This window comes from Nerophis lumbriciformis, linkage group LG27, assembly GCF_033978685.3.
Source record: "Nerophis lumbriciformis linkage group LG27, RoL_Nlum_v2.1, whole genome shotgun sequence".
NCBI classification, from domain to species: Eukaryota; Metazoa; Chordata; class Actinopteri; order Syngnathiformes; family Syngnathidae; genus Nerophis; species Nerophis lumbriciformis.
The window spans coordinates 30,017,624-30,042,487 of record NC_084574.2 but is presented as its reverse complement, the minus strand read 5'-3'; the positions used below and the strand labels follow the sequence as shown (position 1 = coordinate 30,042,487).

Here is a 24,864-nt window from a genome sequence, read left to right as displayed (position 1 = left end):
AGCAAACTTAGTTACACAGAAAATAAAAGTGAAAACTCTGAAAATATCAGATAGTGATGCACCTTCACTGGAGACTCCCTCACTGACAGCAGACTGGTCTTGCTGCATTTTCAGACAAAGAAAAAACAGAACGGGGAATGTGATGTCATATTTAACATATCTGTGATAATATTGGTCAAAAGAAATAAAGGATCTCACCATATCAGAAGACAGCCATGTATCCACATTGTTCTGCAGTGTGTTTTTCACTTGCACCATCTAGCAAGTTAAGTAATAAAGTGAAGTTAACTTTTTACTGAAATGTTTTCATGTCGAAAATTTTATTTTTAGCTTTGGTGTGCCCCCCCTGCGGTGCAATTAATGTATTGGTTGATCATTTAAGTTTGAGCAAGTTCAATGCTAACATAACAAGCGCAAGCTTCACTAACACTTTAGAGCAAGGGTCCCCAAACTTTTTGACCTTGGTTCCGCATTGGGTTGAAAAAATTTGGCCAGGGGCCGGGCTATATATATATATATATATATATATATATATATATATATTAAAAATACTATATATATATATATATATACTAATCTGTCTCATGGCAGATTAGACAAACTGTCTTTTCCTTACACTAAACAAAAAAAAGTCATATGTCCACTGATGTTTAAAAAATGTACACTCTATTTTTTCTATTTTTTATTAGTCTATTTTACATTTCCCCAAAGATTTCGCCATTTTTTCCCTCGTGCACTAATTGACCGAAAGAGCGCAAACTTGCCGCACACTCGCCCGGCGCGAGGATGATGACATCACGTTATCGGTGGGAAAATGCATTTTTAGACAATATTATTTGCCTGAGCGGCTGGGAGACACCGAGAGTAACAAGCAGTAGAAAATGGATTGATGGGTGGGCTAGAAAGGACAGATTTAAAAAAATAATAATAAAAAAATAAAAACTTTTTGGGGCCGGATTTTGGACACTGGCGGGCCGTAGTTTGGGGACCCCTGCTTTAGAGCATCACAAACCATTTTTAAAGTTCAATTAGTCTATTGTGTGTAGTTTGTACATACACTTCCTGTGACCTGCAACCTTGAGTCCAGCGCCCCAGCAAGGCCCTCCACAGCTCCTGGATCCTCATACCTGACGCTGTGCAAGCAAATATTCACTTTGTAACCCATAAAATATGAATAATTCAATATGGAATCACAAAAAAATTATGTTCAATCATAACAATTGTGTTTGATTATACATCAGTTATTCTCTTATTGTCTTCATCTCGTGGTATGCCAAATAATCACTTATTTAAATATGTAAACATGGTGTTACTCTTCAAACTGTGTGTAATGTTAGTGGCCAAAAATATTTAATATTCTTGTTAAATAAAACCTCCACTTGGATTTTAATGACTAATTGGGCCTACTACGCTACTGTATTTAATCCTGGTCATTGTGGTGGTACTTGGAGAGCCAAGTGTTTTCTGAGGTGGTATTAAATGATAAATGGGTTGTACTTGTATAGCGCTTTTCTACCTTCAAGGTACTCAAAGCGCTTTGACACTACTTCCACATTTACCCATTCACACACACATTCACACACTGATGGAGGGAGCTGCCATGCAAGGCGCTAACCAGCACCCATCAGGAGCAAGGGTGAAGTGTCTTGCTCAGGACACAACTGACAGGTACTAGGTGGGGATTGAACCAGGGACCCTCGGGTCGCGCACGGCCACTCTTCCACTGCGCCACGCCGCCCCCATTTGGTGAAAAAAGTTTGAGAACCACAGTTCTGGAGCCTATACTTTTTTAATGGTGCCCGACCATGCATCCTGAAAGTATTCACAGTGCTTCACTTTTTCCACACTTTGTTATGTTACAGCCTTATTCCAAAATTGAATACCGGTACATTCATTTTTGTTCACAAATGTCTACAGGCAATACCCCATAATGACAATGTAAAAAGTTTTTTTTTAAACATTTTTGCAAAATGATTAAAAAAATAAATAAATCATATGTACATAAGTATTCACAGCATTCCTCAATACTTTGTTGATGCACTTTTGGCAGCAATTACAGCCTCAAGTCTTTTTGAATACGATGCCACAAGCTTGGCACACCTATCTTTGGGCAGTTTCGCCCATTCCTCTTTGCAGCACCTCTCAAGCTCCATCAGGTTGGATGGTAAGCGTTGGTTTTCATGCAGGATGTCTCTGTACATTGCTGCATTCATCTTTCCCTCTATCCTGACTAGTCTCCCAGTTCCCGTGGCTGAGAAACATCCCCACAGCTTGATGCTCCCACCGCCATGCTTCACTGTTGTCATTGCTTGTTTTCCTCCAAACATTCACGACAAAAAGTTTACCTTTGTTATATTAAACCAGATAAATGTTTTTATTTCATGGTCTGAGAGTCTTTCAGGTGCATTTAACAAACTTGTTATGAAGAAATGGCTTCCGTCTGGCCACTATACCATACAGGCCTGATTGGTGGATTTCTGCAAAGATGGTCCTTCTGGAAGGTTCTCCTCTCTCCACAGAGGAATGCTGTAGCTCTGACAGAGTGACCATCGGGTTCTTGGTCACCTCCCTGATTAGATGAATGATGAATGCCGCAATGTACAGAGACAACCCGGATGAAAACCAACACTTTCCATCCAACCTAATGGAGCTTGACAGATGCTACAAAGAATAGGTGTGCCAAGCTTGTGGCATCGTATTCAAAAAGACTTTAGGCTGTAATTGCTGCCGAAGGTGCATCAACAAAGTATTAAGCAAAGCTGTGAATACTTATGTACATGTGATTTGTTTAGTTTTTTATTTTTAATTGCAATTATGCAAAATGTATGGTTTTACATTGTCATTATAGCATATGGTCTGTATTGTTTTGAAGATAAATTAGGATTAGGATTTTAGTTAGGCTGTAACATAACAAAATGTGGAAAAAGTGAAGTGCTGTGAATACTTTCCAGGTGCGCTGTAAATATAAATGTTTTCTGCGCTTAAAAATAACACATCACATGTAGCACCGTGATGTGTGTATTGGTAGCTTCTTTTAGACAGAGATCCAGCAAAATTGTTACATCATAAACGCAATAAACGATCAACCATTTATCCCAGCGAAGGCGGGATATTGCCGAAACTTTGGAAAGTGCGGCACAGTGACGTTGCTTTCAACACAACAGGGCAGGAGAAGCGAGTGTCGTGTCAAAATCAGACCCCTATCTCAGCATTCCCTTTTTAAGGATGGGTACCAAAGTTAAGTTTCATAATGGCACCAGTGCCAACGTAAACAGTAGTAACCAGACCAGATAAAAAGTAGCTTTCAGTGCATTATTTCAGTGATAAATTGATGCAGACCTGAAGGTGATATTGTGCAAGTTATGTCTTGTAAGTAATGTAGCGTCCCACCAAAGGCACACAGTCTGACGCTCTTTTTAAAATGTAGTGCCAACCTTAACACGCTAACAGCATTGCTGACTTTTAACACTAAACAGGCATTGTGCTCCGAATAACAGCAAATCAATTCATTATGCTTCAATCACAGTCACAGCGAGCGAGGTGCATTTTGAACATTAACAATAAAACATTAGCAGGTCGTTATTTTTCACAGTCTCTGTGTTCTGTCATTCTGCAGGTTTTGCTGCGAAAATGATGACCATTTATTGTGGATTTTATTTAATATTGTTGAATTTGCTATTTAGTTATACTTTTGGTTATATTATTGAAATATTCAAAATATAATTCTGTTTAACTTGCATGTCAGAACATTCAATTTAAATTAAAAGGCACTGTTTTGAAATAAAATGTGTATGTTTTCAAGGGCCGTCTTCGAATAGTCAAACATTTTATGGTTGCTTACAGTTTTGGTTGTCACTTCTGCCTTCCTCAGGGTGGTTGTTGCTTCCTGGTGTGACATGTCTAAAAACAGCTTGCCATGTTTAGGTCTCCCACTTCTTAATATCTAAAAAAATATTTGTCTGCACACAAGAATCGAGAATGTTGGGAGGATATTTCTTCATGGGAGACTTGCCGCTGTCAGACACGGAGCTCACTAAACTATCCGATCTCTATCGTGTTTATTGGTTTATCAGGGGGGTTTAGACTTTTTTTGAGGTGGGAAAAGGCACAAGTGATATCTCTCTTTTGTTCACTTTAACAAAAGACTGCATTCAATTTATATGTTTAATTATTAACTTTGGAAGAATCACCGTAAAGCAGCAAGATCTACATCCATGTGACAAAACTAACACCTATTGACCAGTCAGTGTAGTACTCCGTATCATCACAATATTTCTCTCTCAAAAAAACAACAATGCCATTGAGTCTACTGATGGTCGACTGTGGACAAAATCTAACGAATCAGTTTTGACGATGAAAATCCTAAATCAAATACAGCCCTATTGTATCGGCCTGGGGACTGTTTAAACCTGGGGTCAGCAACCCGCGGATCTAGAGCCGCATGCTGATTTTTAGCGCCGCCCTAGTGGTTTCCTGGACCTCTTTCAGATATGTGTGAAAATGGAAAAGGATGAAGAAAAAATACATATTATGTTTTAATATATTTTCTGTAGGAGAACAAACATGACACAAACCTTCCTAATTGTTAGAAATCCCACTGTTTATGTTATACATACTTCACTGATGAGAGTATTTGGCTAGCACCGTTTTTTCTACTAATTTCAGCGATCCTTGAACTCATCGTAGTTTGTACAACTTTCTCCAACACTGCCACAGAAAGACGCGTTTTATGCCACTCCTTTGTCTCATTTTGTCCACCAAACATTTTATGCTGTGCGTGACTGCACAAAGGTGAGCTTTGTTGATATTATTGACTTGTTGGAGTGTTAATCAGGCATATTTGGTCAGTGCATGACAGCAAGCTAACATGCTATTTAGGCTAGCTGTATGTACATATTGCATCATTATGCCTCGTTTGTGGGAATATTTGAGCTCATTTAATTTCCTTTACTTATGTCCTCTGTGTATTTAATTTATATTTGCATGTCTCATGACACATTATCTGTATGTAATATTGGCTGCATTTCTGATAGTTGTTTGTGTGCCATGTTGTTCCAGACCACAGCAAACGTTACCCAGCTTGCAAAGATTGTAATAAATCCATTAGAAGAAGACAGCCTGCCATTTCCTTTAACTTGGACACACACATCTATAACTTTGGCCATTATAAACCAGTAATTTCCAGGAGTTCTCTCACCCTCTTAGAAGCCTCCATTTTACTAATGATTTCCCATGTTGCAAAAATGTGTAGAATAAAAATTAAAATACAAAATTTCTGTCAGCGAAGATTTGCGTCAGCCGTTGATAGTAGGCTAATATAGGTAATATAGACACTTACATCATATGTTGCCTTCATTATAACACTTATATAAGGCTTTTGATTTTTTGCGGCTCCAGACAGATTTTTTATTTTTTTTTTGGTCCAATATGGCTCTTTCAACATTTTGGGTTGCCGACCCCTGGTTTAAACAATGCTTTGGCACCGGAATCAGTTAAAATGTAATCAATACCATCTCTAACACTTACACCAGCGTTTCTCAAAGTGTGGGGCGCGCCCCACTGGTGGGGAATAGAGACATGACAGGTGGGGCAACGGGAGGAAATTTCACTTTAAATTTTTTTATTTATTATGATATTCTTAGATTATTTTTTTTACTATGCTTTCATTTTCTATACACACTGTAAATCACTTTGTGATTCTGTCTGTGAAATCTGCTATATAAATAAATGGAAATTACCGGTACTTATTTTTACTGTAGGCTTTATATTTCTCGGTACGAGCGAAAGTTTGACAGACAGTAACTATTGGGGGCGGGGCTAAGCGGAACAAACTTTCGCGCGGATGGGTAGCAGGCTAATGTGTGGACCACAATTACACAAATATATACATTTGTGACTCGCACCTCAAAGGTCGTCGAGCCAGAGCCAGCGCCTGCAGAGAAACAAAAATCTGACGGGCACACGTACTGTCATTCACCGGGAAGCACTCGCAGCAGCTCAGCCCCGAACTCAATGAGGTTTTAACATGTTGTGAGCGCGGTAAATTTGATCAAAACACGACCACTGAAAGTGCGACTGTTCTCTGCACTGTGTGAGGAAATGGGAGCTGATCATACAGCCGTGCTGTTTCACAGTGAAGCAAGGTGGCTCTCCTGGGGGAAAGTGCTGTCACTTGCCCTGTCTTGCCAAATGCATAGCTCCTCCTTTTTTTTTTTTGCAAAGATTGCAAAGTGGCACTTTTATTGTATTTATTATTGAACTTGGTGCAAGTTATTTGATTTATTATTGAACTTGATGCAAGTTATAACACTTTTTTTGATTTATTATTGAACTTGATGCAAGTTATAACACTTTTGTTTTATTTATTATTGAACTTGATGCAAGTTATAACACTTTTGTTTTATTTATTATTGAACTTGATGCAAGTTATAACACTTTTTTTGATTTATTATTGAACTTGATGCAAGTTATTTGATTTATTATTGAACTTGATGCAAGTTATAACACTTTTATTTGATTTATTATTGAACTTGATGCAAGTTATAACACTTTTTTTGATTTATTATTGAACGTGATGCAAGTTATAACACTTTTTTTGATTTATTATTGAACTTGATGCAAGTTATAACACTTTTTTTGATTTATTATTGAACTTGATGCAAGTTATATCACTTTTTTTTATTTATTATTGAACATGATGCAAGTTATAACACTTTTTTTGATTTATTATTGAACTTGATGCAAGTTATAACACTTTTGTTTTATTTATTATTGAACTTGATGGAAGTTATTTTATTTATTATTGAACTTGATGGAAGTTGTACCACAGCTGCACAGTTATTTTATTTATCATTGAACTTGATGTTATTTTATGTTATTGAGTTTGAATGTATACAACTTAATGTTCAATAAATTTGAAAATGTTAAAGCTTGGCATTAGCGCTCTGTTGGGGTGATGGGGGCAGGCAGGTGGGGCTTGAAAACTCCCCCTTGTCCAAAGTGGGGGATGACAAAAAAAGTTTGAGAACCACTGACTTACACACAGTTGACGTCTACACCTGTGTTACGAAGCAGAGCTGCCAGGTCGACTTTGCCCCACCTTTGCATGTTGGTTCCATTTAAAATATAACAGTGACACTTAAAGGTAGTGTAAGAGAGGACATTATCTGATAGCACTACTCACCTTTTTCTCTGCTCTGCTAAGGAACTGCCTCGGGTTTGGGCAAACATGTCAAACTCTTCCTCCTCTTCTAAAAGACACAAGTTTTTTTGATAGCTAAATAAGATGAACAAGCAAAAACCATACCAAATAACCATACCAAAAACAACCAAACCCCGACTTTAAAACCAAGATACATGTATGTGGAGAACCGTGACTATGGCAAAATGAAAATGTTTCTTAAGAAGATGAATCAGACCATTCTGTTTAGTAACATCACACATTTTCATGTTCTGCATGACATCTATGGTCTTTTGTGTTGTATTTCTGCCTTTCCTGTTTCTCTGCTTTTTGTGTTTCACTTTACAATGCATAGACAGCTTATGCATTGATGAAGGGAAAAAGGGAATGTCTTTACACTCCTGCCTTCTCGCTCCTGTACATATTTGTCACTTGCTAATACCGTATTTTTCGGACAATAGGGCACACCGGATTATAAGGCGGAATGTCAATGAGTGAATCTATTCAGGTTTATTTTAATACAAAAGGCACACCAGATTAGAAGGCGCATTAAAGGGGCGGTTCTTTGCTCAAAATGTTGCATTGTATAGATTCTGTTTTACAGACCATCTTCAAGCCGTTTTTTGAATGTCTCTTTGCTAAGAAAGACTATACGCTAAGAAAACGGAAATGCTGATTATCGGTCCTGCTAGACACAGACACCTATTTAATAATACCACCTTAACATTTGACAACCAAACAATTACACAAAGCGACTCAGTAAAGAATCTGGGTATTATCTCCGACCCAACTCTCTCGTTTGAGTCACACATTAAGAGTGTTACTAAAACAACCATTTTTTATCTCTGCAATATTGCTAAAATTCGTTCGTTTTGTCCACCACCGACGCTGGGATCATTATTCATGCGTTGGTTACGTCTCGTCTCGATTACTGTAACATATTATTTTCGGGCCTCCCTATGTCTAGCATTAAAAGATTACATTTGGTGGATGCCCTGGGAAGAGCTGGACGAAGTGGCTGGAGAGAGGAAAGTCTGAGCTTCCATGCTTAGGCTGCTGCCCCCGCGACCCGACCTCGGATAAGCGGAAGAAGGTGGATGGATGGATGGACAAAAATGCGGCTGCTAGACTTTTGACAAGAACAAGAAAGTTTGATCATATTACGCCTATACTGGCTTACCTGCACTGGCTTCCTGTGCACTTAAGATGCGACTCTAAGGTTTTACTACTTACGTATAAAATACTAAACGGTCTGGCTCCATCCTCCATCCATTTTCTACCGCTTATTCCCTTCGGGGTCGCGGTAGCTCCATCCTATCTTGCTGATTGCATTGTACCATATGTCCCGGCAAGAAATCTGCGTTCAAAGAACTCCGGCTTAAAGTGCGGGCTATAGAGCGATTTCTATTCAGGCTCCAGTACTCTGTAATGCCCTCCCGGTAACAGTTAGAGATGCTACCTCATTTAAGTCCCATCTTAAAACTCATTTGTATACTCTGAACTTTAAATAAACCCCCCTTTTAGACCAGTTGATCTGGCGTCTTTCTTCTGCTCTACCCCCCTCTCCTGCGTGGTGAGGTTATTAGGTGACCACAGATGAGGCGCTAGCTGTTCAAAGTCCTAAACGGCGTGGACCACTCATCTGTGCATCAGTTGGGGACGTCTCTGCGCTGCTGACCTGTCTCCACTCAAGATGATCCCCTGCTGGCCCCACTATGGACTGGACTCTCACACTATTAACTAGATCCACTCGACATCCATTGCACCGGTCGCCCATGGGGGAGGTTCCCCAACATCAGCGGTCCCCTCCAAGGTTTCTCATTGTATCCCATTGGATTTAGTTTTTTCTTGCCCTGATGTGGGATATGAGCCGAGGATGTCATGATTAAGGGCTATATAAATAAACTTTGATTGATTGATTCAGGATGTGCGATTTTGCTGCGTTTTTAAAATGAAAGGATTTTAAGTGTGCCTTATAGTCCGAAAAATACGGTTATTAGCAGTGCTTTGAAGCAGACCAGCAGCACCAGAAGAATGCCAGTTCATTGTGCATGTCAATCCTTGTTCCTCTTTATGTGGAGGCTAACTGGGTACTTCAATGTACCCCCTCAAATGTTCTACTGCACAAGTTGTTTGTATTTAGTAGTTGTAATTTATATTTAATAACTTTAATCACACCTGTTTCCATGTCTCTGCATCATGGTGTAATATTTAATTAGATATTAGCAGATGGTGACAACAACTATTCCAGTGGAATTATTAGTATTAGTATTAAATATCTTATAGGGCGACGGATGTTAAATGTGAATATGTGTTTTTTACACTACAACTTCTGAATTTGATAATAAAATGCATCCCAATATGATGGAATATCCAGTAATACAGCTGCAAAATATATTGTGATCACAACATACTGTATGTCAGGGATTCTTGTTGCAAAATGGATAGATAAGACGAAGAAAGCAAACAGTAAAACTCACTGTGGTTGACCGACTGAGTGTGACTGGCTCGTGTGTTGGCTTCGGGTTGGCTGGTTGCTGTGATGACGGCAGGCTGGCTCAGTGTTGAAGGCTCCAGGGTAAAGTCTTTGAGGTTTGGACTGCTGACAGAACTCTGCTAGGAGAATTAAACAAAAGGAATGCATTCTTGAGCACTTCTGTGACAAACAAACTCGTAGCCTACAGTACAGAGAAAGTAAAGATTTCTCACCTGTTCGCCATTTGTAGTTTGTGCCTTGTTTAGTCTGTCAAACCTAATAAACATTTTTTGTTAAAGATTGTATTAGTCCTTTACCAGAATCATAGTGGAGGTGGCTGCCACATACCTCTCATAACGAATGAAAGCATTGTTGAGGTCATCATTAACCACGAGAAGCTCCTCAATGAGTCCTTCATCCTGCAATTGAGGGATGAGCTCCACCACTCGAGTCTGCATGTTCTTACACACTGAGTACAGTTGCTGTTTGGACAGAGGTTGACGGAGATTCATAGACTGTCTATGCTAATAGCATTGATTTCGTCTGCAGAAAATGATCTTGGCAACATTCAAAACTCTACACAGAATGATAAAATAAACATCCTCTTTTTGTTTCCATTTTCCATTAATGGGGGGTGTTCCAGAAAGCAGGTTAAGTGAAAACTCTAAGTATGCAAACCCTGAAATGAGGAAATTCAGCTTCTGTTTTAGAAAGCGAGGTAAGTCAAATTCAGAGTCAGTTACTGTGGCAATTCGCTCCGTGAATCTAACCTGGCCCCGCTGGCAGTTTTTATAGAACAAACCCTGAACTGTTTCATGTCTCCTCCCTCCTGATAAACCTGAAGCAAGGTGTTCGACATGTGTCTGTTACTTTGTAACCAGTAGTTGTCCTAACACAATTAATTCCTGAAGATTTATGTTGGGAGAGGATTTAGGAGTCTTGAGGCCATGGTTTGTTAAATTTAGTATAATTTTATAATTGTCATGCTCTCATGTTTGATGACATAAAAACAATCTATCTTGCTACCCAGTTTAAAAAAAATTCTTATTCTATATATTTAATATTCATCGTATTTGTTTGGTTTAAAAAAAACATTTAACAAAGAGAAACATATATTTAGTTTTTCATTATTGTACTGTAAGTATAACTATAATCTGTTGTGTATTCTGTGAGCAATATATTCACAGAATATGTTACACATTTGCATTAGCTTAATTTCAGATATTTAATCTGTCTTGGTTCTAATTAAATTTTATATGATCTTTTTTAATTAAAAAGTGAATGTTTTGGGTATTTCATCCATCCATCCATCCATCTTCTTCCGCTTATCCGAGGTCGGGTCGCGGGGGCAGCAGCCTAAGCAGGGAAGCCCAGACTTCCCTCTCCCCAGCCACTTCGTCCAGCTCCTCCCGGGGGATCCCGAGGCGTTCCCAGGCCAGCCGGGAGACATAGTCTTCCCAACGTGTCCTGGGTCTTCCTCGTGGCCTCCTACCGGTCGGACATGCCCTAAACACCTCCTTAGGGAGGCGCTCGGGTGGCATCCTGACCAGATGCCCGAACCACCTCATCTGGCTCCTCTCGATGTGGAGGAGCAGCGGCTTTACTTTGAGCTCCCCCCGGATGACAGAGCTTCTCACCCTATCTCTAAGGGAGAGCCCCGCCACCCGGCGGAGGAAACTCATTTCGGCCGCTTGTACCCGTGATCTTGTCCTTTCGGTCATAACCCAAAGCTCATGACCATAGGTGAGGATGGGAACGTAGATCGACCGGTAAATTGAGAGCTTTGCCTTCCGGCTCAGCTCCTTCTTCACCACAACGGATCGATACAGCGTCCGCATTACTGAAGACGCCGCACCGATCCGCCTGTCGATCTCACGATCCACTCTTCCCTCACTCGTGAACAAGACTCCGAGGTACTTGAACTCCTCCACTTGGGGCAAGATCTCCTCCCCAACCCGGAGATGGCACTCCACCCTTTTCCAGGCGAGAACCATGGACTCGGACTTGGAGGTGCTGATTCTCATCCCAGTCGCTTCACACTCAGCTGCGAACCGATCCAGTGAGAGCTGAAGATCCTGGCCAGATGAAGCCATCAGGACCAAATCATCTGCAAAAAGCAGAGACCTAATCCTGCAGCCACCAAACCGGATCCCCTCAACGCCTTGACTGCGCCTAGAAATTCTGTCCATAAAAGTTATGAACAGAATCGGTGACAAAGGGCAGCCTTGGCGGAGTCCAACCCTCACCGGAAACGTGTCCGACTTACTGCCGGCAATGCGAACCAAGCTCTGACACTGATCATACAGGGAGCGGACCGCCACAATCAGACAGTCCGAAACCCCATACTCTCTGAGCACTCCCCACAGGACTTCCCGAGGGACACGGTCGAATGCCTTCTCCAAGTCCACAAAGCACATGTAGACTGGTTGGGCAAACTCCCATGCACCCTCAAGGACCCTGCCGAGAGTATAGAGCTGGTCCACAGTTCCACGACCAGGACGAAAACCACACTGTTCCTCCTGAATCCGAGGTTCGACTATCCGGCGTAGCCTCCTCTCCAGTACACCTGAATAGACCTTACCGGGAAGGCTGAGGAGTGTGATCCCACGATAGTTAGAACACACCCTCCGGTTCCCCTTTTTAAAGAGAGGAACCACCACTCCGGTCTGCCAATCCAGAGGTACTGCCCCCGATGTCCACGCGATGCTGCAGAGTCTTGTCAACCAAGACAGCCCTACAGCATCCAGAGCCTTAAGGAACTCCGGGCGGATCTCATCCACCCCCGGGGCCTTGCCACCGAGGAGCTTTTTAACTACCTCAGCAACCTCAGCCCCAGAAATAGGAGAGCCCACCACAGATTCCCCAGGCACTGCTTCCTCATAGGAAGACGTGTTGGTGGGATTGAGGAGGTCTTCGAAGTATTCCCTCCACCGATCCACCACTTCCGCAGTCGAGGTCAGCAGAACACCATCCGCACCATACACGGTGTTGGTAGTGCACTGCTTCCCCTTCCTGAGGCGGCGGATGGTGGTCCAGAATCGCTTCGAAGCCGTCCGGAAGTCGTTTTCCATGGCTTCCCCGAACTCCTCCCATGTCCGAGTTTTTGCCCCCGCAACCGCTGAAGCCGCACACCGCTTGGCCTGTCGGTACCTGTCCGCTGCCTCAGGAGTCCCATGAGCCAAAAGAACCCGATAGGACTCCTTCTTCAGCTTGACGGCATCCCTCACCGCCGGTGTCCACCAACGGGTTCCAGGATTACCGCCACGACAGGCACCAACTACCTTGCGGCCACAGCTCCAATCAGCCGCCTCGACAATAGAGGTGCGGAACATGGTCCACTCGGACTCAATGTCCAGCACCTCCCTCGTGACATGTTCAAAGTTCTTCCGGAGGTGGGAATTGAAACTCTCTCTGACAGGAGACTCTGCCAGACGTTCCCAGCAAACCCTCACAATGCGTTTGGGCCTGCCAGGTCTGTCCGGCATCCTCCCCCACCATCGCAGCCAACTCACCACCAGGTGGTGATCGGTAGAAAGCTCCGCCCCTCTCTTCACCCGAGTGTCCAAAACATGAGGCCGCAAATCTGATGACACAACTACAAAGTCGATCATAGAACTGCGGCCTAGGGTGTCCTGGTGCCAAGTGCACATATGGACACCCTTATGCTTGAACATGGTGTTCGTTATGGACAATCCGTGACGGGCACAAAAGTCCAATAACAAAACACCACTTGGGTTCAGATCCGGGCGGCCATTCTTCCCAATCACGCCTCTCCAGGTTTCACTGTCGTTGCCAATATGAGCGTTGAAGTCCCCCAGTAGAACGAGGGAATCACCCGGGGGAGCACTCTCAAGTACTCCCTCGAGTGAATCCAAAAAGGGTGGGTACTCTGAGCTGCCGTTTGGCGCGTAAGCGCAAACAACAGTCAGGACCCGTCCCCCCACCCGAAGGCGGAGGGAAGCTACCCTCTCGTCCACCGGGTTGAACTCCAACATGCAGGCTCTGAGCCGGGGGGCAACAAGAATTGCCACCCCAGCCCGTCGCCTCTCACTGCTGGCAACGCCAGAGTGGAAGAGAGTCCAGCCCCTCTCGAGAGAACTGGTTCCAAAGCCCTTCCTGTGCGTCGAGGTGAGTCCGACTATATCCAACCGGAACTTCTCTACCTCGCGCACTAGCTCAGGCTCCTTCCCCCCCAGCGAGGTGACGTTCCACGTCCCAAGAGCTAGCTTCTGTAGCCGAGGATCGGACCGCCAAGTGCCCTGCCTTCGGCTACCGCCCAGCTCACATTGCACCCGACCTCTATGGCCCCTGCTATGGGTGGTGAGCCCATTGGAGGGGGGACCCACGTTGCCTCTTCGGGCTGTGCCCGGCCGGGCCCCATGGGGACAGGCCCGGCCACCAGGCGCTCGCCATCGTGCCCCAACTCCGGGCCTGGCTCCGGAGGGGGGCCCCGGTGACCCGCGTCCGGGCGAGGGAAATCTGAGTCTCGGTTCTTGCATTTCCATAGAAGTCTTCGGGTATTTCATAATTGTAAATATAACTAATACGTGACCTATGTTAGTTACAATATGCAAAATAACCTGCCAACAAGAACTGATTCTTATTTTTTCAAGAAAAACATTTATCTGGAAAAAAAAAACTTTGCATTTGCATTGACATTGTGCACCAAAATGATTAAAGAAAATAAGATATATATAACTTTCAGCTGTCCCCATGTACGTTTTTTTACAGGTGGAATTGCAGCTAAATCAAAATGATATATTTTTCCAAATAATTCCTTCACTTTTTTACCGGTGGGCTGATAAGAAAATGTGATTAAACGTTAAATCAATAAGCAATTGCATTCAAACGTATGCATTGACTATGGCAGTAATTATTTCTCACTAAAGTCTAATATTATTTTACTGTATTACTTTAAAAAAATAATTGAACGTGTTTATATTCAGTGTAAACATGCATTAGCACTTTCAGGTCAAACTGGGTCAAGACAGACAAACTTTTCTGTCCCCAGTTGCTAAGGTGAATCCTCGAATCAGTGCTCCATTGATCATGGCTTTTTATTGTGGTTTTAACTCAAAGTCAACATACTCTTGAGTTTATTGAACAAGAGTAAATCAACTCAGACTTTAGGCTTGGGCCCAGTTTTTTGAACCACCTACCTGGAATACCCCCTGAACTCAAAAATAATGTTTTCTTTGACACATTATGAACAGTAAAACTGCACTTTTTAGAGTGGGCTTTTAATCATGGCCAACCTAAGGCACACAAGTGCAATAACAATGCTGTCTAATTAGCATTTGACCAGATTGACAAGAAGTGGTGCATTGATATGTTTGGTTGAGTGTATGAAAGGGACATACGTAAGAGTAGCAAATGAGTGGCATTGTACTGTTCTGACTCCAGTTACAACATGTGCAAATACGAATGTGATGAATTTAAACAATTACAGTTATTCATCTTCCAAGTCAACAAGGATATCCCCAGAACAAGCACATGCACGCACACACAGACACACACACAAACACACACACACACACACACACACACGCACCCGCACACACACATACATTCTTGTATTTATTACCTTCTTGAGACCTTTAAAACATGCCTACCTCTTTAAGACCACCCATTCTAGATATATAAAGATTTTTATTTAGAATATTAATAATATATACATACTATGCAAATATAAAAAACGTAAGCTTTTAGTTATTTTTTTTAATTTTTTTTTGTATTTGGTTTTTAATCCTTATATTTGAACTCAAGTTATTACAGTATGTCTCTATATACATCCATCCATCCATTTTCTACCGCTTATTCCCTTTGGGGTCGCGGGGGGCGCTGGAGTCTATCTCAGCTACAATCGGGCGGAAGGCGGGGTACACCCTGGACAAGTCGCCACCTCATCGCAGGGCCAACACAGATAGACAGACAACATTCACACTCACATCCACACACTAGGGCCAATTTAGTGTTGCCAATCAACCTATCCCCAGGTGCATGTCTTTGGAGGTGGGAGGAAGCCGGAGTACCCGGAGGGAACCCACGCAGTCACGGGGAGAACATGCAAACTCTACACAGAAAGATCCCGAGCCCGGGATTGAACCCAAGACTACTCAGGACCTTCGTATTGTGAGGCAGATGCACTAACCCCTCTTTTCCACCGTTATTCATTTTATTTATTTGTTTAAATAAATTTCAATTTCTTACACACACTTGTTATTAACTATGTTGGCCACAGAGGGAGCACTTCAAATGTTTACACACATTTGTTATTTCATATGTTGACTAGAGGGGGAGCACTTTTAAAACCAACACACAGTCAATTTGAAAAATCCCTCCTTTTTGGGACCACCCTAATTTTGATAGATATTTTCTATTAGATGCAATGGTTTTCCATATTGGGACCATGAATATGGTCCTAACTTGTTCACACATATGGAAGGTACTTTTCCTTGTTGATGTCTCAAGAAGGGTAGAAATACAAGATAACACACACACACACGCACACACACACACACACACACACACACACACACACACACACACACACACACACACACACACACACACACACACGCACACGCACACGCACGCACCTGTAGCAGTTCTGTATCATTTAGCGGGCTCTGTCCGGGTTTAAGTTCATTCAGCATTTCGGACATCACAGTAAGGTTTCCCTTGACCAGCGCCACCTCTCTTTGTAGCTTTTCTTTCTGGAAATTTTGAAAGAAGCAATACACAACATTTGAATGTGACAAAAATAAACAATCTAACATGTTTCCTTTTTCCCTATCAATGATGATTGATAATACTGTATGGAATATGTCACACATGATTTCCTCTTTTTAATCATACTCTTCAGTGGCACAATCAGCGACACACAGGTGGACTTTTCTCCACACGCAACAAGTGACTGTGTTTTAAGAATGCAGCTGCTTCACAAAATATTCGGCCTCTTTTATACCATAGCTGTCAAGTGGTGATTTGGGTGTTTTGTCTTATGTCTGGGGCGGTGAGAGCTGCTGCTATTGCAGCTTGCTTCTCAAGGTAACCAGCAAGCATATTCAAAGTCCTGTTCCATCGCGTCTTACCGTCTGTAATTAACTTGCGTAATAGCAGTTGTGCCTGCTCTTGTTCGGACATAAACACTGTGGAAGCAGCCAAATATCTAACCTGCTCAACTAAACAAATATTACGGGAACCCCGCAGTGGGTTGCAAAGTTGATATTATGCACAAAACACTTAGAGCCTGATTTATTAAAGGTTTGCATGTACTAAAACATGTGCAAACTTGATAGCACAGGCAAAGCTGATCTACTAAACATGTGCAACGTGGATGGAGAATAAGGCGTTCAATCCATTTTGCGTCTGTCTTCATTAATATGCAAAATATATGCTGATCATCATAAAGAAGAGAAGGGAAGAGAAAATGCAAATATAACTATTTTGCATGTGCAATGTGATTTGTCAACACTCCTCACCGTTTTGCAAGCTAGTTGTTATTACACTTTGTATTTCGGCTTTGTTATTAAATAGTTCACTGTCACCACCAACGTTCCCTCTAAGGTGCGCGCCTGCGCAATTGCGCACTGCTCAAGCGTCCTCTGCGCACAGCAAATATATGCCGTGCACCAAATCAAATCCCATCTGAATTCTAAACAAAAATAAACACATTTATTCTGTATAATTTTGCAATGCAACTCTGAGTGACAGTGACAACAAGCGGCCCTAACGGTGTTCGTCAACGGCGTTCAATTGGACACCGTTCAATTGTTGTAACGTCTATCGAGATGCTTTGAGGACAGGAATTATATCGATCACTTTATTGAGCAAAACTGTTTATATCCATAACCACATCAAAAACATGAGTAAAAAACTTATATCTCGGGGAAAACTAGCCATTTTCTGCCGTATAAACCAGGCCAAAACCAACTTGTCATCTGTCACCAACACGCATATTACTAAACCACTGGTGCGTTTATGGCCACACAAAAAGTCAGACAACTCAAACCACACAAAGTTACACTATGACTCTTCAGTCATACGTGTGCTTATTCTACTGTAATTTATTATTAATGTTAATTTGTTTATATTAATCATGGAATGCTGTTACTAGAGAAAGTTACAGGAATGCACACTTCATCCTATGCTTACATTTCATTGTGCAACATGAGGATGTTTAAGGGGAACTAAATGTGATCTCTGAAAGGGGTACAAATGATTTCCAAAGCAGGACCCCCACCCAGACATATTGTACAATACTAATCCATAGCTTATGAAAAACAAGATTTCTTTTATTTTCATTACAAGTGGGCCAAATCACTAATACTACAAAATAATCTCATGAAAATGACTCCTCTCATTTGAGTGTTATTATAAAAGATTGGTTTGAGACAGGTGTGCTGCTGGTATTGCCACGTGTGATGTTGCTCACATGTGCTCCACTGAATGCTCAGGGAGTTTTTGTGTTTGCTCAGACACATGAACAATTAGAGGGAACATTGTACCACCTTGTTATGTTTGTTTGATATAAAGTACTGTTTAGCACATTATATTGCATTCTAAGTGTACACAAATTTACTAAAAAATTGACTTTTGTCAAGGCTGGAACCCATTATTCATTATTTTCTTAAGGAGAAATTTGGTCCAATATACAAACTTCTCTATTTACCGAACCCTGTTCAAGAACCATTCAAATTCGTAAATCAAGGTTCCACTGTATATTATGATCTGTTATAGTTATTATATTGTAATACTGTATACATGTTTTATTCTCAACTCTTATTCCCCAGGCTACTATTTGAGGAGGACATATAGAATATAGATTCAAACAATATGTCATGTATGTTTAGATATGCCAATGGCAGCGCTGATGGCTTGATGTACTTAACAAAAAGTTTTTGCAACATATTATTATGGGCATTCTTAAAAAATGTACATACAAATACACATTTGTATACTGTATACATTAAATACGGAATCAGCAAACTGTCAATCAGTCTTGTTTTTCCTGGTTTTGAGTTTTTACCTGCTCTGCAGAGAGGGTGTTTGGTTGCTCAATAGGCTGAGATACAGGTGAAGTATTTTGACTGGGACAACTGGAAGGAGATTGTGGTTGTGACTGACGGGGAGACACTTCCGTCGTCTCAGGTGTCTCCATTTCTGGGACCGTCTGAAATATGAAAGCAAAGGATGTGAACATAAGATATACATTGTACATATAGGTGTGTTTGCTTGTTTGCTAATGTTAACATTAGGTTCAGTACTGCACAACATTTGTGAAATATTCTTCGCTAAGATAATAATAATATATTCATAAGTGAAATACCTCTTTGACAGGGTCAATCGACACAAAAAATTGTAATGTTTGTAAAAGCAGGATTATGCAAGCCTATATAATAAAGTACAAAATATACTGTCCAAAAAATGGTGCATTTAAATTGTTGCATTTTCTTTTCTTTTATCGATTACACCCAATGGATAGACGGGCTCACCCTGCTGGGAGTGTGAATGGGCGACAGCGCATCCAAGTCTGTCATGGGAAACTCCAAACCTCGTCTCCTTAGGTCATCGTAAACATACACCACCCCCGCGAGGGAGGGCGACGTACGAAAGGCATCAGCCCATGACTGAGAAAAGCACAGAAAACCCTCAGTACACCTTCTTAAAGACAGAACAAAGCCTGCATTCACAAATAACTAGAATACAGGAAACAGAAAACGAAAAGAGAGACAGAATTTGTCCTGCAGCTTTTATGTAATTATAACAACAAATGCAACTTTGCAGCAATGATAGCGTAAAATTAACCATACCTGTATGAGACTGAGCACCCTGTCATGCAGGGCAGTGGGTGGGTTATGTTTGGGCAAAATGGCACGCACCAAAACGCCTTCGACAAAGTCCTGCGACGCCACAAGAACGTGGAAGCGGTGGCCACAGTTCTTCACACATGACTCAAGAACCTGCATGACACAAAGCCACAGACTGAAGCCCCAAAAAACATAGCTATTCTAAATCCAAATATAAAAAAAAACATTTTTTTTATTTTGTCCTGTCCAGCTACTATACTATATTGTTGATGTATATGCCCATATCGACTGTACAGATTTACTTTACAAAAGAGAATTGTGGGTTACTTCTCTTGTTGCCTTATTTGTATTTGACTTTATTAAATGGATTTATATATTATTTGGTGCAGCCGGGCCGGAGCAGGAGGGGATCGAAAGAGAAAAAAAGGAAGACAGAGGGGGAAATTGCAGGGACAAGAGGGAGATAAGACAAAGAGACAACAACAATAACAATAACAACAACAACAGAACAGCATCAGCAAATAGAATATGTACAAATATGATGGTAAAAGTGATAGCTAAGAAGCAGTTAGTGAAATAAATATTAATAACACATAAATGACAATGAGCATTATTACACTACAAATGGAGCAATACAAATACCATTAGAAATAGCACTATTGATAATGAACAATAACAATAATTTACCTCTCTTATCAACAATATAATTGTTTTAAATACAACAATACATATATGTTATGATAACTTGAAATACAAAAGAAAGCAGATAAATGGAGGAGAAGAAAGAGACGCGAACTATATTAACCTTGTAGATTGTTATAGTAACAATAGGTTAACAGTGTGCCGTGTGTTACCCAGTTTCCCCTAGGGGAACAACGTTGATATATGTTTGATGACACGTGATTGTATGCAGAAGTGTATGTATGCATATGTGCTTGCATAGGTTGATTGGCAACACTAAATTGGCCCTAGTGTGTGAATGTGAGTGTGAATGTTGTCTGTCTATCTGTGTTGGCCCTGCGATGAGGTGGCGACCTGCCCGAATGCAGCTGAGATAGGCTCCAGCACCCACCGCTACCCCAAAATGGACAAGCGGTAGAAAATGGATGGATGGATATGTGCAGTGTGTGTATATGTATGTTTGTACAGTGAATGTGCGTGTGGATGTATGAACTTTTGAGTGTCTAGGTATGTACTGTATTTGTGTATGTATGTGGGAGCGTAGGTACCTGTGTGTGCGCGTATGTATGTATATATGTATGAATAATTGTGTGTATGTGTATTTGTATGTACAATATATTTGACTCCCTAGATACACATTCATTCAGCCCTAGCGTCTGTGTAAGCACACTGTAGACTCAACACAAATGACAAAACTACAACATAAGAAAACCTGTGCAGATAAATACTCACTGTAAGGGCCAACATGATTTGTCTGAAGTTCTTGTTACCCACAATTCTCTTCTTAATGGCTTTGACTGCATCTCTTGGTCTGAAAAGACAACTTTAATTTGCATTATCCTTCATATTACACATACTGTATATTGTATTGGCTAAAGGGTTCAAAAACTAAATCCTTAAGGGCCTGATCTACTAAGAACCCAAATAACAAGTGCTAGGTTGCGTGCGCAAACAAATATCTTTCACGCCCCATTAGTGGGCATGTTGCCTGTGATTTACTAAGACCACGTGCACGATTGATAATGAATAGCCTATCTAAAATTAGGTTTTTGCGTGGTCTACCGACTGTCGCCATGGTTATGAGTATGAATTATAAATTGTTACAGACATGTTAAGAACATCTTGTGTTTACATTTACACAATTTAACATATCTGCAAAGGAGTGGAAAGAAGCAAAGCTTTAATCTTTAATTTTATTTTATTTAATAGTACCCATTCTTCATGCCTTTTACTGACAATTTATTTACACCACAACGTTAACATGTTTAAATTAAGTTCACTCCCTTTGTGAAACAGGTGTTGGAAAACAATAATACATCTCAGTAAGTAATTAAAAACAACTACATTAAAATTTACACACAAATCAGAAAATGTTGACTTAATTGTACACTTCATAATCGATCCCTAGATATACATTAAATAAATGATTAACTTATTGGTGAATGCTATGTATTACTAAATATTGTAGAATGTGTCATAATGTATGTTATTGTTGCCTTTGGCTGCATCAAGTCTTCGTGAATCTTTTATTTCCTTGTACTCGAGATGATGTCATCTTTTAAGTATTTGTCCAGTTCCTTGATGTCTTTGACAAATTGGTTTCATCCGCAACAAAAAAAAGCCATTGGACTCAGTCATTTTACCCCCACATCTATGGCATCATGCTCCAAACGATGATGTTTTTTCTTTGTTGTGCAACATGCAGCACACAACTATAATCTGCATCACCTTTTCTGTCAATGTAAACACACTCCTCCAGTGCGATATAGACAATCAAACTGACTTTTAAGCATGCTGAAGGTGTGCTCCACAATGTTTCTCGTTCAAATGTGAGCCATAGCAATTAGAAATCAAGAGGAAGCAGTGGTTTGTGTCATTTATTGTGTTCTGAGTGTATGGGATGGATATACTTGCCCATCCTGCTGACATAGCATTTAACGCATGGAACAGCAAACCAGAAAAACTACTTTGAGTGACACCGACACTGACTGCGATGGTGCGCTGGCATGATCCAGATTCAAGAAAATGCAGTTGCAAGAAATTTTCCATGGGAATTTCTGTTCTGATGAATTTCGTCATTTCTGACTTACAAATGTTCTTACAATGTTGGATACTCGTGTGAAAGCATATCCTAAGACTTATGTATTTGGGCGTGAGCCTGCACGCAGTTTTGGATACCTGCTTCAGGTTGTGAGGAAACGCAAAAAAGGTAGGATGAAGTATTATTTTCACGTAATTGTGGAATGTGCACAATAACATCAGTGTGCAACATGCAGTGAAATAAATGCTGGTATAATCAGCTGTTTTATTATGTGACTGTCAATCGATTGGTGAGTGGGCAGGTGTACTGTACGTAAAGTTATGATGTGAATCTATAAAATATTTTTTAAGTTTATTTTCGACCGTAACTGGAAACAGAAATTGCGATAGGGACCTCAAGATATATATTTAAACAATGTACATTTATATTATGATACTTTTGGAGCATGTGTAGTGTGGTTTAATTTGCAATCTGGGAACTCTTACAGAAATAAACTAAAAAATTGGTTATTAAAATGATTGTGGAGCAAAATGCACGCAAAACCAAAGTGTACCCAAAACATTATCTAGACTAGTGGTTCTCAAACTTTTTTCACCAAGTACCACCTCAGAAAACACTTGGCTCTCCAAGTACCACCATAATGATCAACATTACAATACAGTAGCGTAGTAGTAAGTATTCATTAAAAACAAGGCAGAGGTTTTATTTAACAAGTATATTTAATATTTTGGGCACATTCCATTAACAATATAAGGTTGTAAAAACCAATGTAAATTTAACATAAAAATTCTGGCAACTAAGCTGCCAGCTTTTTCCACAAAACCCTACCAAAAAAACAGTGGTACTGTTTTTCCATTTACTGTAAAATGTTGTAAAAACGAATTTAAAAACACTATATTTTACTGTAAAATTTTGTAAATGTAAAGTTTTTACTGTAAAATCAACAGTCTACTTAAAACAAAATATAGTTAATAATGAAATCCAGAGGAAAATTCATACATTATTCGCTGATACAAGCGGCCCTCTGTTGGCAGCCATAACTGCGATGTGGCCCTCAATGAACACGAGTTTGACATCCCTGCTCTATAACAAAATTATTATGCATACCCTGAACTAAAATATGGCAATTACGCACTGTTCCCGAGTCATTCATCCATCCATTTTCTACCGCTTGTCCCTTATGGGGTCGCGGGGGGGGGGGGGGGGGGAAGAAAAAGAGGTGGTCTGCATTAACAATGTTTTAATTGAGCAAATCTGATTACTGTCAGCCGTAACCACAACAAAACAACATCCATCCATCCATCCTGATTAGCAAAACTGTTCACTTCTGTCATATTATAACCAAAACAAACACACCAAATTTTGTATTGGCAGCAGCCACTCTCTTTCATTTGCGCCAAAAAAGGAACACACTGGCATCAGCCAGTGATGCGTTCATGGCCACAAAAGCAGTCGGACCACTCCAACATCACACAAAAACTGTTAGTAAGTCTGTGATACGGTTCACACGCAGCCAATCATTGTCATTAGCAACATTTTATGAGTGTGTTTTGCAAGTTTGCTTATAGCAGCAGAGTTCAAATAATTAAATGCTGCATGCTAACTCTTAAACGAACCCACATTCACAAAAACAAAGTTGTGCTTATTCCAGTGTCATGTATTAAGAAAGTTAATGTGCTGATATTCATCATGAAATGCAGTTACTAGATTAGATAAATACTAATAAAAACTGTCATGGTGTATTTTACAGACAAAAAGTTGTACGCTTTATTCCATGGTTGTGCTACAGCACACATCTCATTGTGCAAAATGTGAATGTTTTAAGGTCAACAAAATGTAATCTCTGAAAGGACCCCCACCCAGACATTCTTTATACAGCTCATGAAAAACAAGATTTTTTATTTTCATTGTCAGTGGGCCAATTAATTTATATGAGAAATTTTAATAATGGCAATGACTGCTGTCATTTGATTACTGTAATAGAACATTTAACTTGTTGTGATGTCAGGTTTGCGACGGGTGTGTGATGCTGGTGTGGGGAAAGTATGTCTGATGTTGCTCACATACTGTATGCTCCTAGGAATGCTCAGGGGGGTTGAGCGTTAAAAATTAGGAGTAACACAGGTCCACACCACACGTGGTTCGTTCTTCCCCTAAGTGGACTCTAGCAGGGTAAGGATACCCCAAAAAAGCACAAGTTTGGACACCAGAAAACAGTTGAGAAGAAGGCCAAGTGTAGAAGCAGCATAGTAGGGGCCAAGGACATTTTCTAAGCATGGTGAGAGAGTACAACTACTGTTCATTCATTTAATGTCTGTAACATTATCTTTGGTAGGAGCCTACGTTAGCTGTCATCTGGCCGCGCTACACTCTGGACAAGTCACCAATTCATTAAAAAAAAAAGTTGCCAGTTCATTGTAGAGCAACTATGTGACTGTGCATGCGTGTTACACACATCACTGTCGGAAAGTGCTCCAGTATGAGCCCATCAGAGGCTGCATTGAATTTTATTATGAAACATTCATTATTACACATAAGTATTATCAATTCAGAATTACTGAGTAACTGAATAATGACCTTCATCGGATGCTTAAAAATTAATAACTATGAGCATCTGACAAAAGTCAGTTATACGTTATCATGTTGTGCTCAAAGTGGTCCTGTAAAATGTGTT

At 40.7% G+C, this 24,864-nt stretch overlaps 1 protein-coding gene across 3 annotated transcripts in view; it reads right to left on the bottom strand.

Moving 5' to 3' along the window:
* Window positions 1-24,864, bottom strand: part of LOC133624544 (target of Myb1 membrane trafficking protein-like) — a 36,861-nt gene that overhangs the window by 2,382 nt on the left and 9,615 nt on the right. For 2 of the 3 annotated variants that reach the window (XM_061988182.2, XM_061988184.1), the window contains 12 exons: window positions 20,882-20,960; window positions 19,472-19,621; window positions 19,154-19,288; window positions 18,688-18,831; window positions 16,256-16,372; window positions 10,005-10,138; window positions 9,890-9,932; window positions 9,661-9,796; window positions 7,184-7,250; window positions 1,058-1,133; window positions 199-258; window positions 63-102 (listed from right to left, as the gene is read on the bottom strand). In XM_061988182.2, the coding sequence (XP_061844166.1) occupies window positions 63-102; window positions 199-258; window positions 1,058-1,133; window positions 7,184-7,250; window positions 9,661-9,796; window positions 9,890-9,932; window positions 10,005-10,138; window positions 16,256-16,372; window positions 18,688-18,831; window positions 19,154-19,288; window positions 19,472-19,621; window positions 20,882-20,960 (1,181 nt within the window). The remainder of the gene's footprint in view (window positions 1-62; window positions 103-198; window positions 259-1,057; window positions 1,134-7,183; window positions 7,251-9,660; window positions 9,797-9,889; window positions 9,933-10,004; window positions 10,139-16,255; window positions 16,373-18,687; window positions 18,832-19,153; window positions 19,289-19,471; window positions 19,622-20,881; window positions 20,961-24,864) is intronic. The other variant, XM_061988183.1, reaches the window with a different exon arrangement.